This window comes from Suricata suricatta, chromosome 8, assembly GCF_006229205.1.
Source record: "Suricata suricatta isolate VVHF042 chromosome 8, meerkat_22Aug2017_6uvM2_HiC, whole genome shotgun sequence".
NCBI classification, from domain to species: Eukaryota; Metazoa; Chordata; class Mammalia; order Carnivora; family Herpestidae; genus Suricata; species Suricata suricatta.
In genome coordinates, this window is record NC_043707.1 from 509,129 (window position 1) to 525,453 (window position 16,325).

General features: G+C 60.3%; 2 protein-coding genes across 2 annotated transcripts in view; both read left to right on the forward strand.

Moving 5' to 3' along the window:
• RAB40C (RAB40C, member RAS oncogene family) overlaps positions 1 to 13,081 on the forward strand; it is a 29,611-nt gene extending 16,530 nt beyond the window's left edge. Inside the window, exons 3-7 of the mRNA XM_029949025.1 lie at positions 4,046 to 4,106; positions 4,612 to 4,672; positions 10,248 to 10,325; positions 10,585 to 10,807; positions 11,393 to 13,081. Of these exons, the coding sequence (XP_029804885.1) occupies positions 4,046 to 4,106; positions 4,612 to 4,672; positions 10,248 to 10,325; positions 10,585 to 10,807; positions 11,393 to 11,673 (704 nt within the window). The 3' untranslated portion in view covers positions 11,674 to 13,081. The remainder of the gene's footprint in view (positions 1 to 4,045; positions 4,107 to 4,611; positions 4,673 to 10,247; positions 10,326 to 10,584; positions 10,808 to 11,392) is intronic.
• A 996-nt stretch (positions 13,082 to 14,077) lies between these two features.
• The window catches only part of WFIKKN1 (WAP, follistatin/kazal, immunoglobulin, kunitz and netrin domain containing 1), a 2,824-nt gene continuing 576 nt past the window's right edge, over positions 14,078 to 16,325 (forward strand). Inside the window, exons 1-2 of the mRNA XM_029949042.1 lie at positions 14,078 to 15,699; positions 16,188 to 16,294. Coding sequence (XP_029804902.1) covers positions 15,328 to 15,699; positions 16,188 to 16,294 — 479 coding nt within the window. The 5' untranslated portion in view covers positions 14,078 to 15,327. The remainder of the gene's footprint in view (positions 15,700 to 16,187; positions 16,295 to 16,325) is intronic.

The window sequence follows — 16,325 nt, forward strand, 5'->3', positions numbered from 1 at the left end:
CAGATGAACGTAAGGGAAGGGAAGCAAAAATAATATAAAAACAGGGAGGGGGACAAAACATAAGAGACTCTTTTCAAGATGGAGAACAGAGGGTTGCTGGAGGGGCTTGTGGGAGGGGGACGGGCTAAATGGGTGAGGGGCAATAAGGAATCTACTCCTGAGATGGCTGTTGCACTGTATGCTAAATAACTTAGAGGGGAGTTAAAAAATGGATACATTATTTAAAACATTAAAAAGAAATAGCAGCAAAAAATTTTTTTAAGGATTAAGAAAGCACGGGAAAGGTGAAGGCGGCTCCCAGAAGATGGAGCAGAAAGAAACGAGAGGAAGGCTAACCGGGCCACGGAGCGAATCAGCGAGCAGACGGATGCAGGGGTGAGGGGGGATCGGAAGGGCCCTGGGCCCCCAGGAACCCCCATGAACACTGGGCAACTAAAATGCTTTCAAAGCTTTCAGAAGAAATAAAAAGGTCACATAAGGATTGCGAATCAGGGAGCCCTGGGTGGCTCAGTTGATTAAGCATCTGACTCTTGATCTTTGAGCAAGTCATGATCTTCCTGTTCCTGAGTTTGAACCCTGCATGAGGCTCTGTGCTGGCAGTGTGGAGCCTGCTTGGGATTTATTCTCTCTCTCTCTCTCTCTCTCAGTCTCTCAGTCTCTCACTCTGCCCCTCCCCTACTCACATTGTCTCTGTCTCTCTCAAAATAAACTTAAAAAAATAGGAAGGATCATGAATCAGAACAGCACCTGCCCCCCGGGTGCCTCTGGTCACCTGCCGCTGGCCCCTCCTGGCCTCCCAGGGCCTTGTGTCCCTCCAGAGAGCACTCACAAGTCCCCAGGCCTGAGAGCTGCCCCGTGCGGCCCTTCCCTGCGTGTGAGCTTCCATCAACCTATGCGTTGAGCGCAGGCATGGGGGGGGGGGTGCGGGGACCCAGCCCGCGAGAGGCCCAGTCGCCCCCATGTGCTCTGGGGTAGCTCCTCTAGCTGATTCTGTTCTCAGCGATCATGCCCGTGCCATACAAGGCACTCGGTATTTTGAATGAGGCCTCGGGTTATCATTTTTTCAAAGAGATGCTCAGTACTTACGGATTGAGGGGATGGAGGAGGACTGGAATTCTCCAGCCACAGATCTGGAGGCCTGAGCGCTGAAGCCTGGCTGGTGACAGTACTCGTTTCACGGCAGGGAGGTCCTGCCTTTCTACGGGCAGGCCTTTCTCTTTGGGCTTGCGGGTCTGTTTTCTAAGACTTTTTTTTTTTTTTTAATTAAAAAGATTTTTTTATTATTTATTTTTGAGACAGAGAGAGACAGAGCATGAGTGGGGGAGGGGTAGAGAGAGAGGGAGACACAGAATCCGAAGCAGGCTCCAGACTCTGAGCTGTCAGCACAGAGCCCGACACGGGGCTCAAACCCACGAACCGTGAGATCATGACCTGAGCCGAAGTTGGACACGTGACCAACTAAGCCACCCAGGCGCCCCTTGTTTTCTAAGACGTAAAGGACAGGGTAAGTTTTTGTCCAGATTTGGGAGGTGGGGATGCGGGCCAGGGCAGGCATGAAGCTCTCGGCCCCGTCTGGAGCTCTTGGCCAGCGACCAGGCCATCCACAGCTGGGCCCTGCTGTCCCCCTTGCTTTGGCCCCTCGCACAGGCCGCCCAGCCTTCCTCGAGGACTGGAGGGCATTGCTCCGGGCTCTCCTCTATGGCGTTCCCTGAGAAGCCTGGGCTCTGGGGAGCCCTCTGACCTGAGCTGGGGGGGCTGTGCTGCAGGAGGGGCGGGGGGCGGAGCGCAGCAGACCCTTCCTCGGTGTGGCTCCCAGCTCTGAGTGACCGTCTGCGCGGGTCCCGCTGTGTGCATGGCGGGGCCTTTGGCGGAGCTGCCGGTGAGCAAGGACCGCAGGCTGCTGTGGACGCGCTGCCTCCACGGGTCCGGGGGAGCATATGTCAGACAGGTCGGCAGGGCGCCCAGCTGCGCACGGCACTGTCTGCGCTGCGCCCCTCCCCCCCCCAGTCTCCGAGGCCTTCCCTGGGCTCCCAGCGGGGCCTTCGGGAATTGTCTCTGGGTGACTTGGCGGCAGGGCCGGCCCTTTCGTGGGGACCCTCAGAGAGGTCCTGAGCGGTGTCCAGTCCCTGAAGCCCAAGAAGCCCAAGCCCGTTGGGCTGATCGCCGCCTGGAAGATGTGTCGCCCAGAGGATGGTCGTCCACATCAACAACCCTTTCTGGTCACCTCTGTTTCCCGGGCGTCTGTCTCTCAGGAGCCATAGAGCCAGGACCCAAAGTTCTCGAGAAAAGTGTCAGGTCAAATTCGTGCTTTCTTTTTGACAGCATTATGAGAGTTTCTACCAGGAGGCAGGGGAAGGGCAGGTGCCGAGGAAAGACGGCGGGGACAGGCTTCTTCTGACCAGTGTTTCTGTCGCTTGAGAATACAGACCAGAGTTTTCTGCCTTTTCTTTTCTTTTAATCGTGGTAAAGGGCACGTGAGTGAAAGTTTACCACTTAGCCGTTTTAGGAGCACAGTTCAGTGGCAGGAGTCCCAGCTGTTTGGGACCACGACCACCGTCCGTCCACACAGCTTTCCCGTGTCCCACCCCTCCCCCGCCCCCAGGGACCACCGTCTCCTCCTGTCTCCAGGGGCACCTGACTCTCCGTCCTGCTGTGACGGGCGGATCTCACTGAACACAGCGTCCTCGAGGTCATCCTTGTCGGAGTGCGTGTTGGAATGTCCCTTCCTTGAAGGTTCAGTACTGGTGCACTGCATGGACAGACTGCACTTTGTCCATCTGCCGACGGACACGTGAGCTCCTCCCGCCTTTTGGCTGCTGTGAGCGTGGGTGTGAAAGTACATCCATGTTTGATTCCCCACTTTCACTTTTGGTTGTAAACCCAGAAGTGGAATTTCTGCATCATAAAGTAATTCGGTGTTTAATTTTTTGAGGAGCCATCCAACTGTTTGCCCGGTGTCTGCGCCCTCTTCGGTCCCCGCAGCCGTGCGTGCTGGTCACGGTTTCTCCACATCCTTACCAGCACACCTGTTGTTTTCGGTTTGTTTGTTTGTTCGTGATGACCGTGGGAATGGCGCACGGTGACTTCTCATTGTGGTTTGACTTGCATTTCCCCGATGATGGTGCTGTTTCCGTGTGCTTATTGGTCGTTTTGTATCTTCTTTGGAGAAATGTCTAGTCAAGTCTTTGGCCCATTTCTTAATTGGATTGTTTTTCCTTTTTCATTGTTGTTTTCTTGTCCCATTTCCTTCTGTATTCTGGATACCAGCCCCTTATCAGATGTGTGATTTGCAAATACTTTCTCCCGTTTTGTGAGTTGCATCTTCATTCTGTCAAATGTCCTCTGATTCATGGGAGCCAGCGTTCGGTGCACACTCGGGAGCCCGCCAGGCCGAGGGACAGCGAGGGCAGGGGCGCCGGAGCGGGCGTGCCACGTGCGCAGTGTGAGAGCGGCGCCTGTGTTCAGTGTCCGTTTTCAAGCCCTCTTGGAGGACATGTTATAAGAAGCCAAGAAACCGATAAGATAGTTAAGGGTTAAGAGAGGTGGAGGGAAGACGAAGCGTGTGCGACCTTTCCAGTACATGGAAGCGAAGTGTCCCTGCTCCTACCGACTTCTCTTGGACTGACTTGTTTCTGTAAAAGTGTAAAAAAATAAAAACTAAAGATATGGCAAGCATAGGTTCTCCAGAGAGCTCTCCAGAGAACTGGCATTTTAGAAATTACTTTACCCTTAATAATGCTCCCAGTATGCTCCGGCTGTCAGTACCTGGGGGCTTCAGTGAGTCCAAGGACTCAGAAGCACACTGAGGCTTTGGGAGGTTGGCGACAGGACCCGCAGGAAGTAGACCGTCACGGAGAGGAGCCGTCCTCCTGCAGGCATGCCGTCGTCCTTGCAGCCAGGGCTCTGGGGGCAACATGGGGGTGGCCAGCTCAGGGTGCTGGGCTGGAGCCCCAAGAAGGCTCAGGTGGGGTGGCACAGCCCGCGGACCTGGCAGGGCAGGTCCTGGTGGGCCCGTCGCCTATGGCTGCCCTCTGCTTCCTTGCAGGCATCGACTATAAGACGACCACCATCCTGCTGGACGGACGGCGGGTCAAGCTGGAGCTCTGGTGAGTCAGGCCCTGCCAGGTGAGGCACCTGGGGCCTGGGGCTGTGGTGCCGCAGCGTCGTTGCATGGCGCCTGGACTGAGTCAGGCATCCTTAGAGGCGGGAGGTGTCCCGTTTACATTCACTTGAGTGGCCCTTTGCACAGACCTGATGTTGGCATGGAATGGACTTTGCTCCATGGTGCAGAACCCAAAAGTCCGGGCTGTTTGACCTGACAGAGCTCAGGTCCCTTTTCCCATAGACACTCGTTTCCACAGTGGCCATGGCCTCTCTCCCCTTGCCCTTTACTGGGCGACACCTTCGGGAGCATTTTCCAGAACCTCTCTGTGCAGACGTAAATTTCTCCAGGGGTGGGATTCTCCAGCCCGGCAGGGCAGGGTTCCAGGGATCACTGGCCCATGGAGGGCAGTCAGGGCAAGCTGTGGGGGGGTGGCGAGCGGCCCCCAGGGTTCACGCTGTGCGTGCTGGGGCCCCACAGAACACGTCCCCTGACCCCCTGTGTTTCAGGGACACGTCGGGCCAGGGCAGGTTCTGCACCATCTTCCGGTCCTACTCCAGAGGCGCGCAGGTAAGCCCCGCAGCAGCGCCAGTGCCGTTCTCCAGGACGACCCCCAGCCCCCCGCTGCTGTGTCAGCAGACCATACGCGTGTGACTCTTCCCAACCAAGTCTTGTCATTTGAACACCAGGCTCCTACGAGGAGTCCAAATGGGAAGTCCTCTGAGTGACGAGCCTTCGGTGTCAGAGCTCTGTGGCACCACTCTGTGCCCAGGGTACCACAGGAGATGTGCTGGGAGCCTTGACGTGCCACTCAGTCACCCAGGTCACAGAGAAGAAGAGGGCTGCCCGAGTGGACCGGCCTGGGTCACTGATAAGGATTTCAGGGACTGAGCATCAGAGCCACCAGAGGCCGCTGCAGGTCCTTAGGGGCAGGGGCACCTCCCCGTTTCTGCCTGTGTCCCCGGGTTCCGCCAGCATACTTGTGTGCTGACCAGGTCTGTTTGTGGTTCGAGGCTGGATGAAGGGGAAGCAGCTGCATGAGCAGATCTGCTCTCACCGCTGTCAGTGTAAGGGGCCTGATCGCAAGGCCACTTTGGTCTGTGATGCAGGGCAGGCCATGACCCCCCCAGGCTTTCGAAATTGCTGAGGACACCCCTGCACCCCAGCAGGGTCCTCCGTCAGGAGCACCACAAACTCATGCAGGGATCTGGCCCTTGGGCACATGGCCCGGCCTCTGGCTGTGTCGGGTGTGGGCTAAGGTGGGTCTGCACTCAGCAGGAGCAGGTGCTGCCTGTCATGAGCCCCCAAGTCTGGCTCAGGCTTGTGGGGAGCCCTCTGGGCCTCTGTTGTGCTTTGTGAGCAGTGATGAATGCCCAGCCACGGCCGTGCTGCTCGTCCTGGTCCATGGGACCTGGGAAACCAGAGGGAGATTTCTCCTGTGACAGAGCCAGACTTCTGGAGAGGAGCGCCGACTCTAGCCTTCCTCCAGGGCCTTCCTGAGTGGGAGCCTCTCCGGCATGGCGACAGGGAGGAAGACCCCAGCTGGGTCCCCCTCTGTTCTCCACTGAGGTCATGGGGGGCCTTGCAGAGGTGGCGTGCACCTGGCAGTCACACCTGGAGCAGCTGATCGTAAACAGCCAAAGACAGAAAGACCTTGGTGTGGGTTGCAGCTTTGGGGCATCTGTCAGCTCGAGCGAGCATGGAAGTGTGGGCCACGGGCTGCTTGAGTTGACAAGACGGGACTGCTCGTGTGGTTTCATACATAGGCGACGGCGAGGCTGTGTTCTGGGCAGTGGTGTTTGCTGCCAGTGGCCCACGGTTGCTGGTGAGTTCTGCTGTGTTCCTTTTACGTTTGAGTGTTCCCTCACTTTGCTGCGATAAAGGGCATGTTACTTTTGTAATGAAACATTTTGAAAATGGAGAGATGGGGTGGTGACCTTGGATATGATATTAAAAGGCCACTGGGAGGTGCTGAGAAAAGACTCCGAGGCCTCAGCTGCCTCACACGCCTGTTGCGTGGGAACGTGGGACAGACCACAGACGCCGTCTCTCTGGGGGCACTGCAGGGCCGAAGGAGGCGGCAGCCCAGCCTGCGCGGCCGCCAGAACCTACGTTTTGAGGAGGCGCGTCCTGTTAGCACGTCCACGCTCTCTCCAGGGCGTCCAGCCCAGTCAGTTGTGGACCGGCTGTCGCTTTTGCTTTGCTAGTTCTGGGGGTTCTTGTCGTCTCCGGGCTGGGTGGCCAGCAGTGTGCACGAGCCTGGGGGCCAGCCTCGCTGCAGTGCTTCTGCCTGTCGTGCTTCGTCCTGTCTGGTGGTGGCAGTGACCAGGGGGGTGTCCGCATGGTGAGCGTCCACCTGATTTTGCAGCCGATGGTACTGCTAGTGGAGTTTCCGATTTCTGTCACTCTCCTTAACCCTCAGTTAAGGCCAGAGAGGCCTTGCAGGTCCCATAGGGTGCAGGACCCAGAAGCTCCTGGCCAGCCCCTGTCTTTGTCACCTGCCCACAAAGGTACTGTCTTGTGGCTCTTGCCAGGAGTGCCTTTCTGTCCTGGACCGCTGGACTATGGCCCGTGTTTTGCTGTTGCTGAGTTCTGAGGTGGCCCTGGGAGGCTGGTGCCTCCTGCCGGGTCCCCTGGGGTCCCTTGGGGTCAGTGCAAGTGAGCTGGGGACAGGGACATTCTGTGTAGTTGAGGTTTGGGATCACCTGGATTAGCACTGAGGAGAGCATAGCTAGGCGCTGGTCTGGACAGAGAGGGTCAGTTCGTTCCCATGAGAAGGGTTTCCCGTGAAAAGTGTTCTAGGCTCACATTTGCCATGACACGATTGCTGGTGCCGCGTGCCAGCTGCACCGCCCAGGCGGGGGGCATAGGGGCCAGGGACCATTTGACAGACACCTGGTCCCCATTTTCAGTGCTTGTCCTGCTCCTGGACAGAAGCCTGGGTGCTTCTGGGGTCGTAGGCAGAGCTCCTTGGGAGCTTTAGCGTCCAACATGTATCACACGAGCCGAAACTAACTTCATAAGAAAGGCACCGCTGCGGCTCGGCCGGGGCGGTGACCACACAGGTGCGTGTGTGTGTCCAAGCCCATCAACCGTTCGCGCAGTCTCGCTGCGTCTTCTGAAGCCCGGGCTGTAGCTCAGAAGTGCTCAGAACGAGGGTGCCGGCCCTGGGCCCCGCACCGCTGCCGCCGGGAGGCCTGCTGCCCGGGCCACGTCGTGCCGCTCAGGCCCAGGCCTTCACCTCCGGCGTTGCTGATCGCAGCCCATGAAGTCACCTGAGCGCCAACAGCCGCACTCCTGCGGGGCCTGGCCCGAGGCCCGAGGTGCCGGGCGCTGTGGGGCCGGGGGCCTGGGTGGGGCTGGGCCGCTTGCACTGTGCCCCGTCTGGGTCAGGAATGAGAAGGTAAGCGGTTATTCGTGGAGCAATGAGGAGAGCCTTTGTGCCCTAGAGCACCCACTCTTTTAAAAAGAGCATAGATTACTTTTAGTGATTAAAAACACCAGAGTGTAATGAGAATTTATTTGCTCTTCCTCTGGCTCTTTGAAGCTCACGGCCGACAGGGGCCCCCTGGGGTCTCCTGGTAAAACGGACGACCTCACTTCAGTTCCCAGCGGTGCCGTCTGTGCTTGATCTCGTGTCCTTCCCGCGATCGTTTTGGTCCCTGCTGCCTAAGACAGGACCAGCTGTGCGTCCTTCCTCCCTGTGATGGACCCCACCCGTCAGACTGGGGGCAGCCCCAGAAAGGTGGCTGTGGGCGGCCATTGGTGCCAGCTGGGAGGGACGGCCAGGGGTTCCCCAACTGCATGGGGCTGCGGCTGAAGCCTGAGCTCAAGAGACGAGTTTCTGCCCACTGGTTAGAGCTCTTCAGCCTCACACGTGAGCAGGAGCAGGAAGCGGAGTCCCTGTCCAGCCCCCCGCACGTGGTTGTGCATGGAAACTTTCCTCTGTGGGTTGTTGTGGGTTTGTATTTCTGTTTCTAAAAATTGTTCAGCGGAGCCTGGGGAGTTCAGTTGGTTAGACGCCCTACTCTTGTTTCGGCTCAGGTCATGATCTCACACATGGTTTTGTGGGATCGAGCCCCGTATCGGGCTCGGCGCTGGTCATGGAGCCTGCTTAGGATTCTGTCTCCCTTTTTTCTGCCCCTCCCCCAACCCCCACTTGTGCTCAGTCTCTCAAAAAAAAAAAAAAAAGGCTTACAAAAAATTCTGCACATACTGCGTACTTCTCACAGTGTGCTGCGCACCTACGCGGACGTCTGTGACATTTATGACCACGCGGCACATCCATACCATGACTTACTCCAGTCCTGGGCCGGCACGCTTAGCTGTATGAACAGGGCTGACATGAGCCTCCCCAGGGGCTGGTGGACCCGACACGCGTCCTTGGTTATATCTTAGAAGGGGGCTTTCCAGGTTGGGGGGCCAGGGGCCCTCACTGCAGCCCTAGTCAGAGGCTTTGTTCCTTGTGCCCCAGGGTTAGCCCCCAGCTGCTCACAGGTCCTGTCCAGTCTCTCTCTAGTGCCACCCCCGCCAGACTAGTGTCTTTGCCCTTGACTTCAAGTGCATCTGTGCCCACCTGTCTCGGGAGAATTTCCCTCCAGGCGTGGCTCCCCCTCCCCTGAGAGTGTCCCTCCTGGGCAGAGTGGGATTTTGAGCTCTGTGTTAGCAGACATAGGAGCTACACTTCAGTCTTCCAGGATTTGCAGAACATTTTTCAGGGAAAAGATGCATTTTGAGGTCGAGGCTGCCCTGTCCTTATCTCAGCTGCGTTGCCCCGTGTATGACAGAGACACAGGCAAATGCAGCCTTGATGGGGCAGGATGGGGTGCTTCCTGTCTGCACAGGGATTCCGGCTCCTGGGCCTGCTTCAGAGTAGCGCATAGGGGCAGAGAGAGGCGAGAGCCCGCAGCGCGGTCGCCTGCTGGAATCCCCCTTCTGAGGCTCGTGACGGAGAGAGATCTCCGGCAGGGCCGGCGGGCTGGCCAGGCATGCAGAGACGGCCCAGAGCTGAGCTCCAGCTCCTCGGCCCGAGCCGTGCGGGAAGATCCTTATAGCAAATCCTCTGCCCAGCTGGGGGCGCCTCCGGGACTGACTGGTGGCCTGCACTGCGAGGAGGACCCGTCCGCCCGGCCCCCGGGAGCCCCGAGCAGAGCGCCGCTGGACGGCGTCAGGGATGCTGCCCCAGCCCGCCGGCCACAGCTGTCCGCAGGCCCGCCCCGCGCTGTAGGCCTTCAGACACTGTCCTAGCTCGAGGGATTTTTTTAAAGTGCTTATTTATTTATTGTGAGAGAGAGAACTCGAGAGCAGGAAAGAGCCAGAGAGAGGGAGAGAGAGAGAATCCCAAACAGGCTCTGCACTGTCAGCACAGAGCTGGACGTGGGGCTCAATCCCATAGCCCTGGGATCATGACCTGAGACGAAATCAAGTCACTCACTCAGATGCTTACCTGACTGAGCCAGCCAGTGCCCTGTTAGCATGAGTGATTTAAAAAAAAACTTTTTTAATGTTTTTTACTTATTTTTGAGAGACAGAGATAATGTGAGCATGAGAGGGTCAGAGAGAGAGGGAGATATCTGAAGCAGCTCCAGGCTCTGAGCTGTCAGCACAGAGCCCGATGCGGGGCCCGAACCCACGATCATGAGATCATGACCTGAGCCGAAGCCAGGCGCTTACCCGACTGAGCCCCCGGGCACCGCGGCATGAGTGATTTTTAAATGATCACCGGATAACGCTTACTATGTGTTTGGAGAAAAGACGTTGGGGCAACAGAAAAACGTTGTCCCGGCCAAGTGTTCCAGATGAGGAGGCAGCGTCGATCCCGTAGGGTCCCCCATTGCCGTCGCCCCACACAGAGGTGTCCAGGGCCACACGGGCCTGCCCTCGGTAAGGAGATGGAGACAGGGCTGGCTGAGCCGTGTGTGCAGAGCCAATACCACCAGTGCCTCTGAAATGTGACCGAGTCTCAAAGCCATGCGTTTTCCACGTGGGAAACGTGTGACCCACACAGTCCACTTGAGAACTGTCTGGCTGGGGCCAAGTGCCGCTGGCCACGCCTATGCTTGGCCGCTTCGGGCACCGTGCCTGGAATAAGACCCCTTCCATCCAGCCGGCCCCAGGCCTCTCGACACCCATGTCTCCCTTGCAGGGGATCCTCCTGGTATATGACATCACCAACCGCTGGTCCTTTGATGGCATTGACCGGTGGATCAAGGAGATTGATGAGGTAAGTGTGCGTCCACAGACACCCCTCCCACAGTGCCCTTCGCAGGATGCACTCCCATCCCCGGCAGGAAGCTGAGGGACCCCGTTTGCTGTCCCTGCCTCCCTCCCATCTGCCCGTTGCCCTGGCTCTGTGTCCTGCCATGGCGCTCGGTGGTCACAGAATGGACAGTGAGGGCCCTGCCTACTTTAGAGGCAGAGGGACAGTGGCAAGAGGGGGGTGTCCCGTGCTGCTTCCTCTGCTGAGTCCTGTGCCCCCCCAGCATGCACCTGGGGTTCCCCGGATCCTGGTTGGGAACCGGCTGCACCTGGCCTTCAAGCGGCAAGTTCCAACAGAGCAGGCGCGCGCCTACGCAGAGAAGAACGGCATGACCTTCTTCGAGGTCAGCCCTCTGTGCAACTTCAATGTCATTGAGTCCTTCACGGAGCTGTCTCGCATCGTGCTCATGAGGCACGGCATGGAGAAGATCTGGAGGCCCAACCGAGGTGAGGCGCCGACACAGCTGCGGTCAGGAGACGGAGGCAGGCGGGGCCCTGGCAGCCCGCTCAGGGCCGGCCTCCCTGGGTTGGAGGGGAAGCCAGGTCCGCACCGCTCCCCCGGCACCTTGTAGCTACGTGAATGCCCTGTCTGCTCTGCATGGGGTCCTGGCAGTATGCGGGGGACCGTGCCTTACACCCTCTCTGTACCTCCGTGCTGGGAGGCAGTGCTGTGACCTAGAGCAAACAGGGACGGGGGACTGGCTTCTGAGCCTCCCCTCCTGGAGCTGACCCATCAAGATCCTGGCTGCATGCTTCCCTGTCCCTCCGCCCTGTCCCACCCGAGCTGCCAGAAGAGCCGGCCATCACCGGAAGCCTCCATCTCCTGTTAGGCCCCAGGGCAGGGCGGGCCACCCTTGGAAGCAGGGGGGTGGGGGAGGGGGGGTCTCCCTGGGCACTTCTCAGCGTGTGGCTCTAGGCAGAAGTCAGGAACTGGGCGGAGTGCTGGGCGTCCAGGGTGGCAGCAGGGCAAGCCTGAGGGCATGGCAGACCTCTGCACCCACGCGGTCTGACCTTCCCCTTCCCCGTCTGCAGTGTTCAGCCTGCAGGACCTCTGCTGCCGGGCCATCGTCTCCTGCACCCCCGTGCACCTCATCGACAAGCTCCCGCTGCCTGTCACCATCAAGAGCCACCTCAAGTCCTTCTCGATGGCCAACGGCATGAACGCCGTCATGATGCACGGGCGCTCCTACTCGCTGGCCAGTGGGGCGGCGGGGGGCAGCACCAAGGGCAACAGTCTCAAGAGGTCCAAGTCCATCCGCCCCCCGCAGAGCCCACCCCAGAACTGCTCGAGGAGCAACTGCAAGATCTCCTAGCGGGGTGGGCCGGGCGCCACGCCGTCCAGTTCGCTCCGGCAGGGCTCACGCTCGGGGAGCGTCTCTGGCCGGGCGCTGGGCCTGGCGCTGTGTGCAGGGAAGGCTTTGACCTCGCCGCCTCCTGGGAAGCGTGGGGGCTCACCTCGCGGCCAGGGGTCTCGGCCCAGCGCGCTCCGGAGGACCGGAGACAGCTGCGGGCGTCTTGGCGGAACACGCCTGCGACCCGATAGTGCGGTGCAGCGGGGAAGTGCCCACGCGGCGGCTCTGCCCGGCCCCGGCCTCCAGGGGGCTGTGCTTGGGGACCCAGGGGGCCTGGCTCCCTTTCTTATTTATGTGGAAGATGTTCACCTTTTTGTACGTTTTTAAAGGACAGACAGGGAGGCCTTGATTCAGCGCCACGTGAGCCCCTGTCAGCTGTGGGGTCAAACTTCGGGACCTTGGGACAGGGAGGGGATCTGAGGCAAACACGAGAGGAGCCCCCAGGCTTCACCCTCTGAATTCAGACGCCTCACGTGGGGCGCAGGCTGTGCAGGGACGGGGAGGGGGGGACATGTGGAAGCTCATGGGGCCACGGCGGCCTCCGCCAGCCTTTCTGGGGCTGGTTCCTTGTGCCCCGCGAGGGGCTGGGGGCCGTTCACAGACTCCCCGGGGAATGTTGGGGTTTCTCAGAAGGGGATAGTGGGGTGCACCCCACCCCACGTCCCTCCACGTGTGCGGGCGGACAGGCTTCCCTCTGTGACTCTGCACCTTCCCTTCCGGTTCCGTTTCTGTCTGTTGCCACGAATCCGGCTCAGAATCTCCAATGAGAAGGTGCAGCAGATGCGCAGCGGGGCTGCCAGGCGCCCTGCAGGCCTGGACTGACCTGCCTGCCTGTCTTCTGGGCACCGGGACTGACTCTTCGCCAGCCTGTGTCCACTGACCCGGGGCGTGACCCCCAGCTGCTCCTTGCCTGGTGTCGCCCCTCGTGGTCACATCACCAAAACCGCTCTGACACATGTCGTAGCGGAGCGTCTCCTGGAGAGCCCGCCGGCCAGCCTCCTGCCGCCTGGTTGGTGACGGCCACCGGTCACACTGGTGCTCAGCTCTACCTCCTACTCACGGCCCCTCCCGGGCTCTGGGACTCTCCTGCGCTGGGGGTCCAGGAGGCGGGGTGGGGGCCACAGCCTGGGTGCGCAGGGGCGCCCAAGGTCCCGCCGGGAGGCCTGGCCTCGGGAGGCCCCGCCCACCCTGTCTTGCCCCCCAGGCCCCTTTTTTCGGACTTTGAACCCAGTCACATAGACCAGTTTGAGGACGGGGACAGTCCTACGTTCACCTTATCAACACTACCTTTCGCTGCTGACACACCATTCCTGTGCTCATTTTGGACGGTTTTTGTTTCTTTGTACAGTAAACCTAATTCAGCTCTGCTTTCCAGGCTGCATTTTGTAGAAATTAAAGCCTCTGGTTTTAACTGGCCAAGTGGCAGGTGTGGCGCGGCGGGGCGCACCCGGCGCTGCCTCGTTGGCCCGGGTCCCCGTGGTGCGTGCCTGGCCGTGAGGGCTGAGGGTGGCTGTGCCACATGTCCTGGCGGGCCTGGCGGGCGGCCCGCAGCCACAGCACCGGAGACCCCCACTCCGTGCTACCTCTGAGGGTAGGAACCTGGAACCCCCTCAGTGACCAGGCGGGCAGCGCCTAACTGCCAAGTTCGCCCTCCTGGCTGAGAGGGTGGTGGGCACGGAGCCGGGGATGCAGCGGGAGACTCGGGCTCACCACCTGCCGGACTCAGCGCAGCACCGCCGGGGCCCGGGGTCGGCTCCCTCCCTGGGAAGCTACCAGCCGACATCGTGCACGAGGCTCAGTCCAGGGGTGTGGTGGGCACTGAACGCAACACCCCCACACTCGGGGACCCAGGCCTCTGACTACAGCTCTGAGGGACCGTCCTGGACCTGGAGCCCCCACGCCCACGTCCCCTACTATGCATTCTCTGCACGTGGGCCATCTGGTCGCATGCTGACCAGACAAGGCTTTTATTACCCTGCTCCCCAGGTCAGACGTGGGGTCACGGGATGTTTTCCATCCCATCTCTGAGCAGATGCTCCTGGGGCCTCAGCCGCCGGGGAAGAATTTGGAAGTGCCGGTTCCAGCAGCTTTGACCTGTTGTGCTGCATCACCTCTCCCTAACAGCCCTGCCGAAGCGGGGGCTCCCACACCTGCCGAGGGAAGCCGCCGCCTCCCCGGGGCTTGGGCAGCTTTTTATTTTTTAAGTTTTTTAATGTGTGGTTTTTTGTTTTGTTTTGTTTTGTTTTTGAGAGACAGAGACAGTGCAAGCAGGGGAAGGGCAGAGAGAGGGAGACACAGAACCAGAAGCAGGCTCCAGGCTCTGAGCTGTCAGCACAGAGCCTGACGCGGGGCTCGGACCCACGAACCGTGAGATCATGACCTGAGCCGAAGCCGGACACTTAACCGACTGAGCCACCCAGGCGCCCCCAGGGTGCTTTTTTAGATGGCCTGGGCCTCTAGGGACTGTGTGGCCCCATGTGGGGCCACAGCTACTGAAATTCAAGTTTGTTGAAGTAAATAACATTCAGTGCCTCGGTCACACCAGCCATGCACGTTTGCAGTGTTTGCTGCCTGTGTGACTGGGGGCCATGCTGGCCAGCACGCAGCTCCCTCCGTGCTGGTCGTCCTGGGACCTCACTTCGTCCAGTCGTGGAAGAGCCTGGATGAGGAGCCGTGTCAGGGGCGGGATCTTTGGAAACGCAAAGTCCAGCCATGCATCGGCCTTCCCCAACCCCCATCTGCTGCGGGACCCCATGGAAAGGCCCAGGCTGAGCTCACTATGCACTCACTCATGTGCGGCAGAGGCCTCACCACTAGCCTGAGAAAGGGTTTCAGTTTGACCCCAAGACCTGTTGGCAGGTTGTGACCCTTCTCCCAGGAGAAGGTTGTGGACTTTTTCCTGGGAAGGGAACAGAATGCCTACTCAGTGCCGGGCCCAACACAGTGCCTCTGTGCCTCTGTCTTGTCTGGATGAAATAAATCTAAGGAAGGGGCCTGGCCTGGACCTGCTGGCGCTGAGACCCAGGCCCCGGCAACAGCGGAGGCAGGTTGGAGAGCCAGAGGGGGGTGGCCAGCCTGGCCCCCTCCCAACCGGGGCTGGGAGGGTCTGAGCGGCAGCTTTGATCCCTGGGCCCTTCCATCGCAGCCCAGTGCCTGGAGGGAGGAGGGGCTCCAATTACAGTGTCCCCTCCCCTCCCCTCTCCCGCCACAGCCAGCCTTTCTCTGGCCCTTCTCCGCCCCTTGGTGACCCTCTCGGCCAGTGTCTTCTGTGCTCCTGCACTTCGGCCCCTCCCCATCCTCCTCCCCTCCCCACCCCCTGCCCTGCGCTGACCACAGAGGGGCCAGGCAGGGGAGGGGCTGGCGCCACATGCACAGACTCAGAGCTGGGAGAGGCCTGGAACCCACCCAGCCCCTCGAACTGGGGTGTTGGGACACGGCATCTGCTGTGGGCTCAGACCTTGGGAGCCAGGGGAGAGCCCCTCCATCAGCTGGGGGCCGGAGGGCAGGGGCGGCGACCACAGGCCTGGGAGGGTAGATGCCTTCAGGGAGGAAGCTGGGAAGGGCCTGAGGAGGGACTGGTGGTCACATCCCCCACCCCCTGGCCTGGCGGTCCCCATGCTGGCCCCGAGGCCGCTCCTGCTGCTGCTCCTCGTGGTTGGGCTGACCTTGGGGGCCAGCCTGCCGCCAGGACCCGGGAGCCACCCAGGCGTGTGCCCCAACCAGCTCAGCCCCAACCTGTGGGTGGATGCCCAGAGCACCTGTGAGCGAGAGTGCGTCGGGGACCAGGTAAGCAGAGACACCGTCCCCACCAGCCCTGGTTGGGGGCGGGGAACTCAGGGCACCTTGGAGGCTTGGTCAGCCCCGGGGAAGCCCAGACTCTGCCCTGCACCCAGGCTTTGCCTGCAGAAGGGACCCCAGCCCCAATCCTGGGAGTATTCTTTCTCCTCGGGCTCCCCGTGCTCTGCTGCTGGTTTCAGGCGGTTGCACGTATGAGGGTCCCAGGGAACACCCCCAGCCTTCGCTTTCGTGTGTCTGAAGATTAAGAGGCCCCTCCTCACTCCCCAAACCTGCCTGCCCCCACCCTGGGACCAGCTGTTCTCAGGGCCAGAAAGGCAGGGGGCCATGTGGGACATCTGCCCTTGCAGCCCTGCCCTGCACGACCTGCAGTGGCCTTGAGCACACGTATCCCCCACCCCCGGGGCCTTGATTTCCTTGTTTGTAAGCAAAACCTGCCTAGTAGGAGGCAGGTCTGCAGATGCAATGAGGCTCAGTGAGACGGCCCCTGTGACAGCCAGCTGGGCAGCTGGCAGCTGGCGCTCATCCTAGAGAACCGGAAGGAAACTTCCGCAAACCTGCTCAGCTTCCCGTAGGGGAGACAGGTTCCGAGGAGGGGCAGCGAGGGCTGTGCCCCGCTCCCTCTGGACAGGCTGCCAGGCAGAGCTAGGGTACCCGCTGAGCTGCCCCCCGCCCCCCAGGACTGCCAGGCCTCCGAGAAGTGCTGCGCCAACGTGTGCGGGCTGCAGAGCTGCGTGGCGGCGCGCTTCCCGGACGGCGGCCCGGCCGTGCCCACGCCGCCGGCCTCGTGCGAGGGCTTCACATGCGCACAGCAGGGC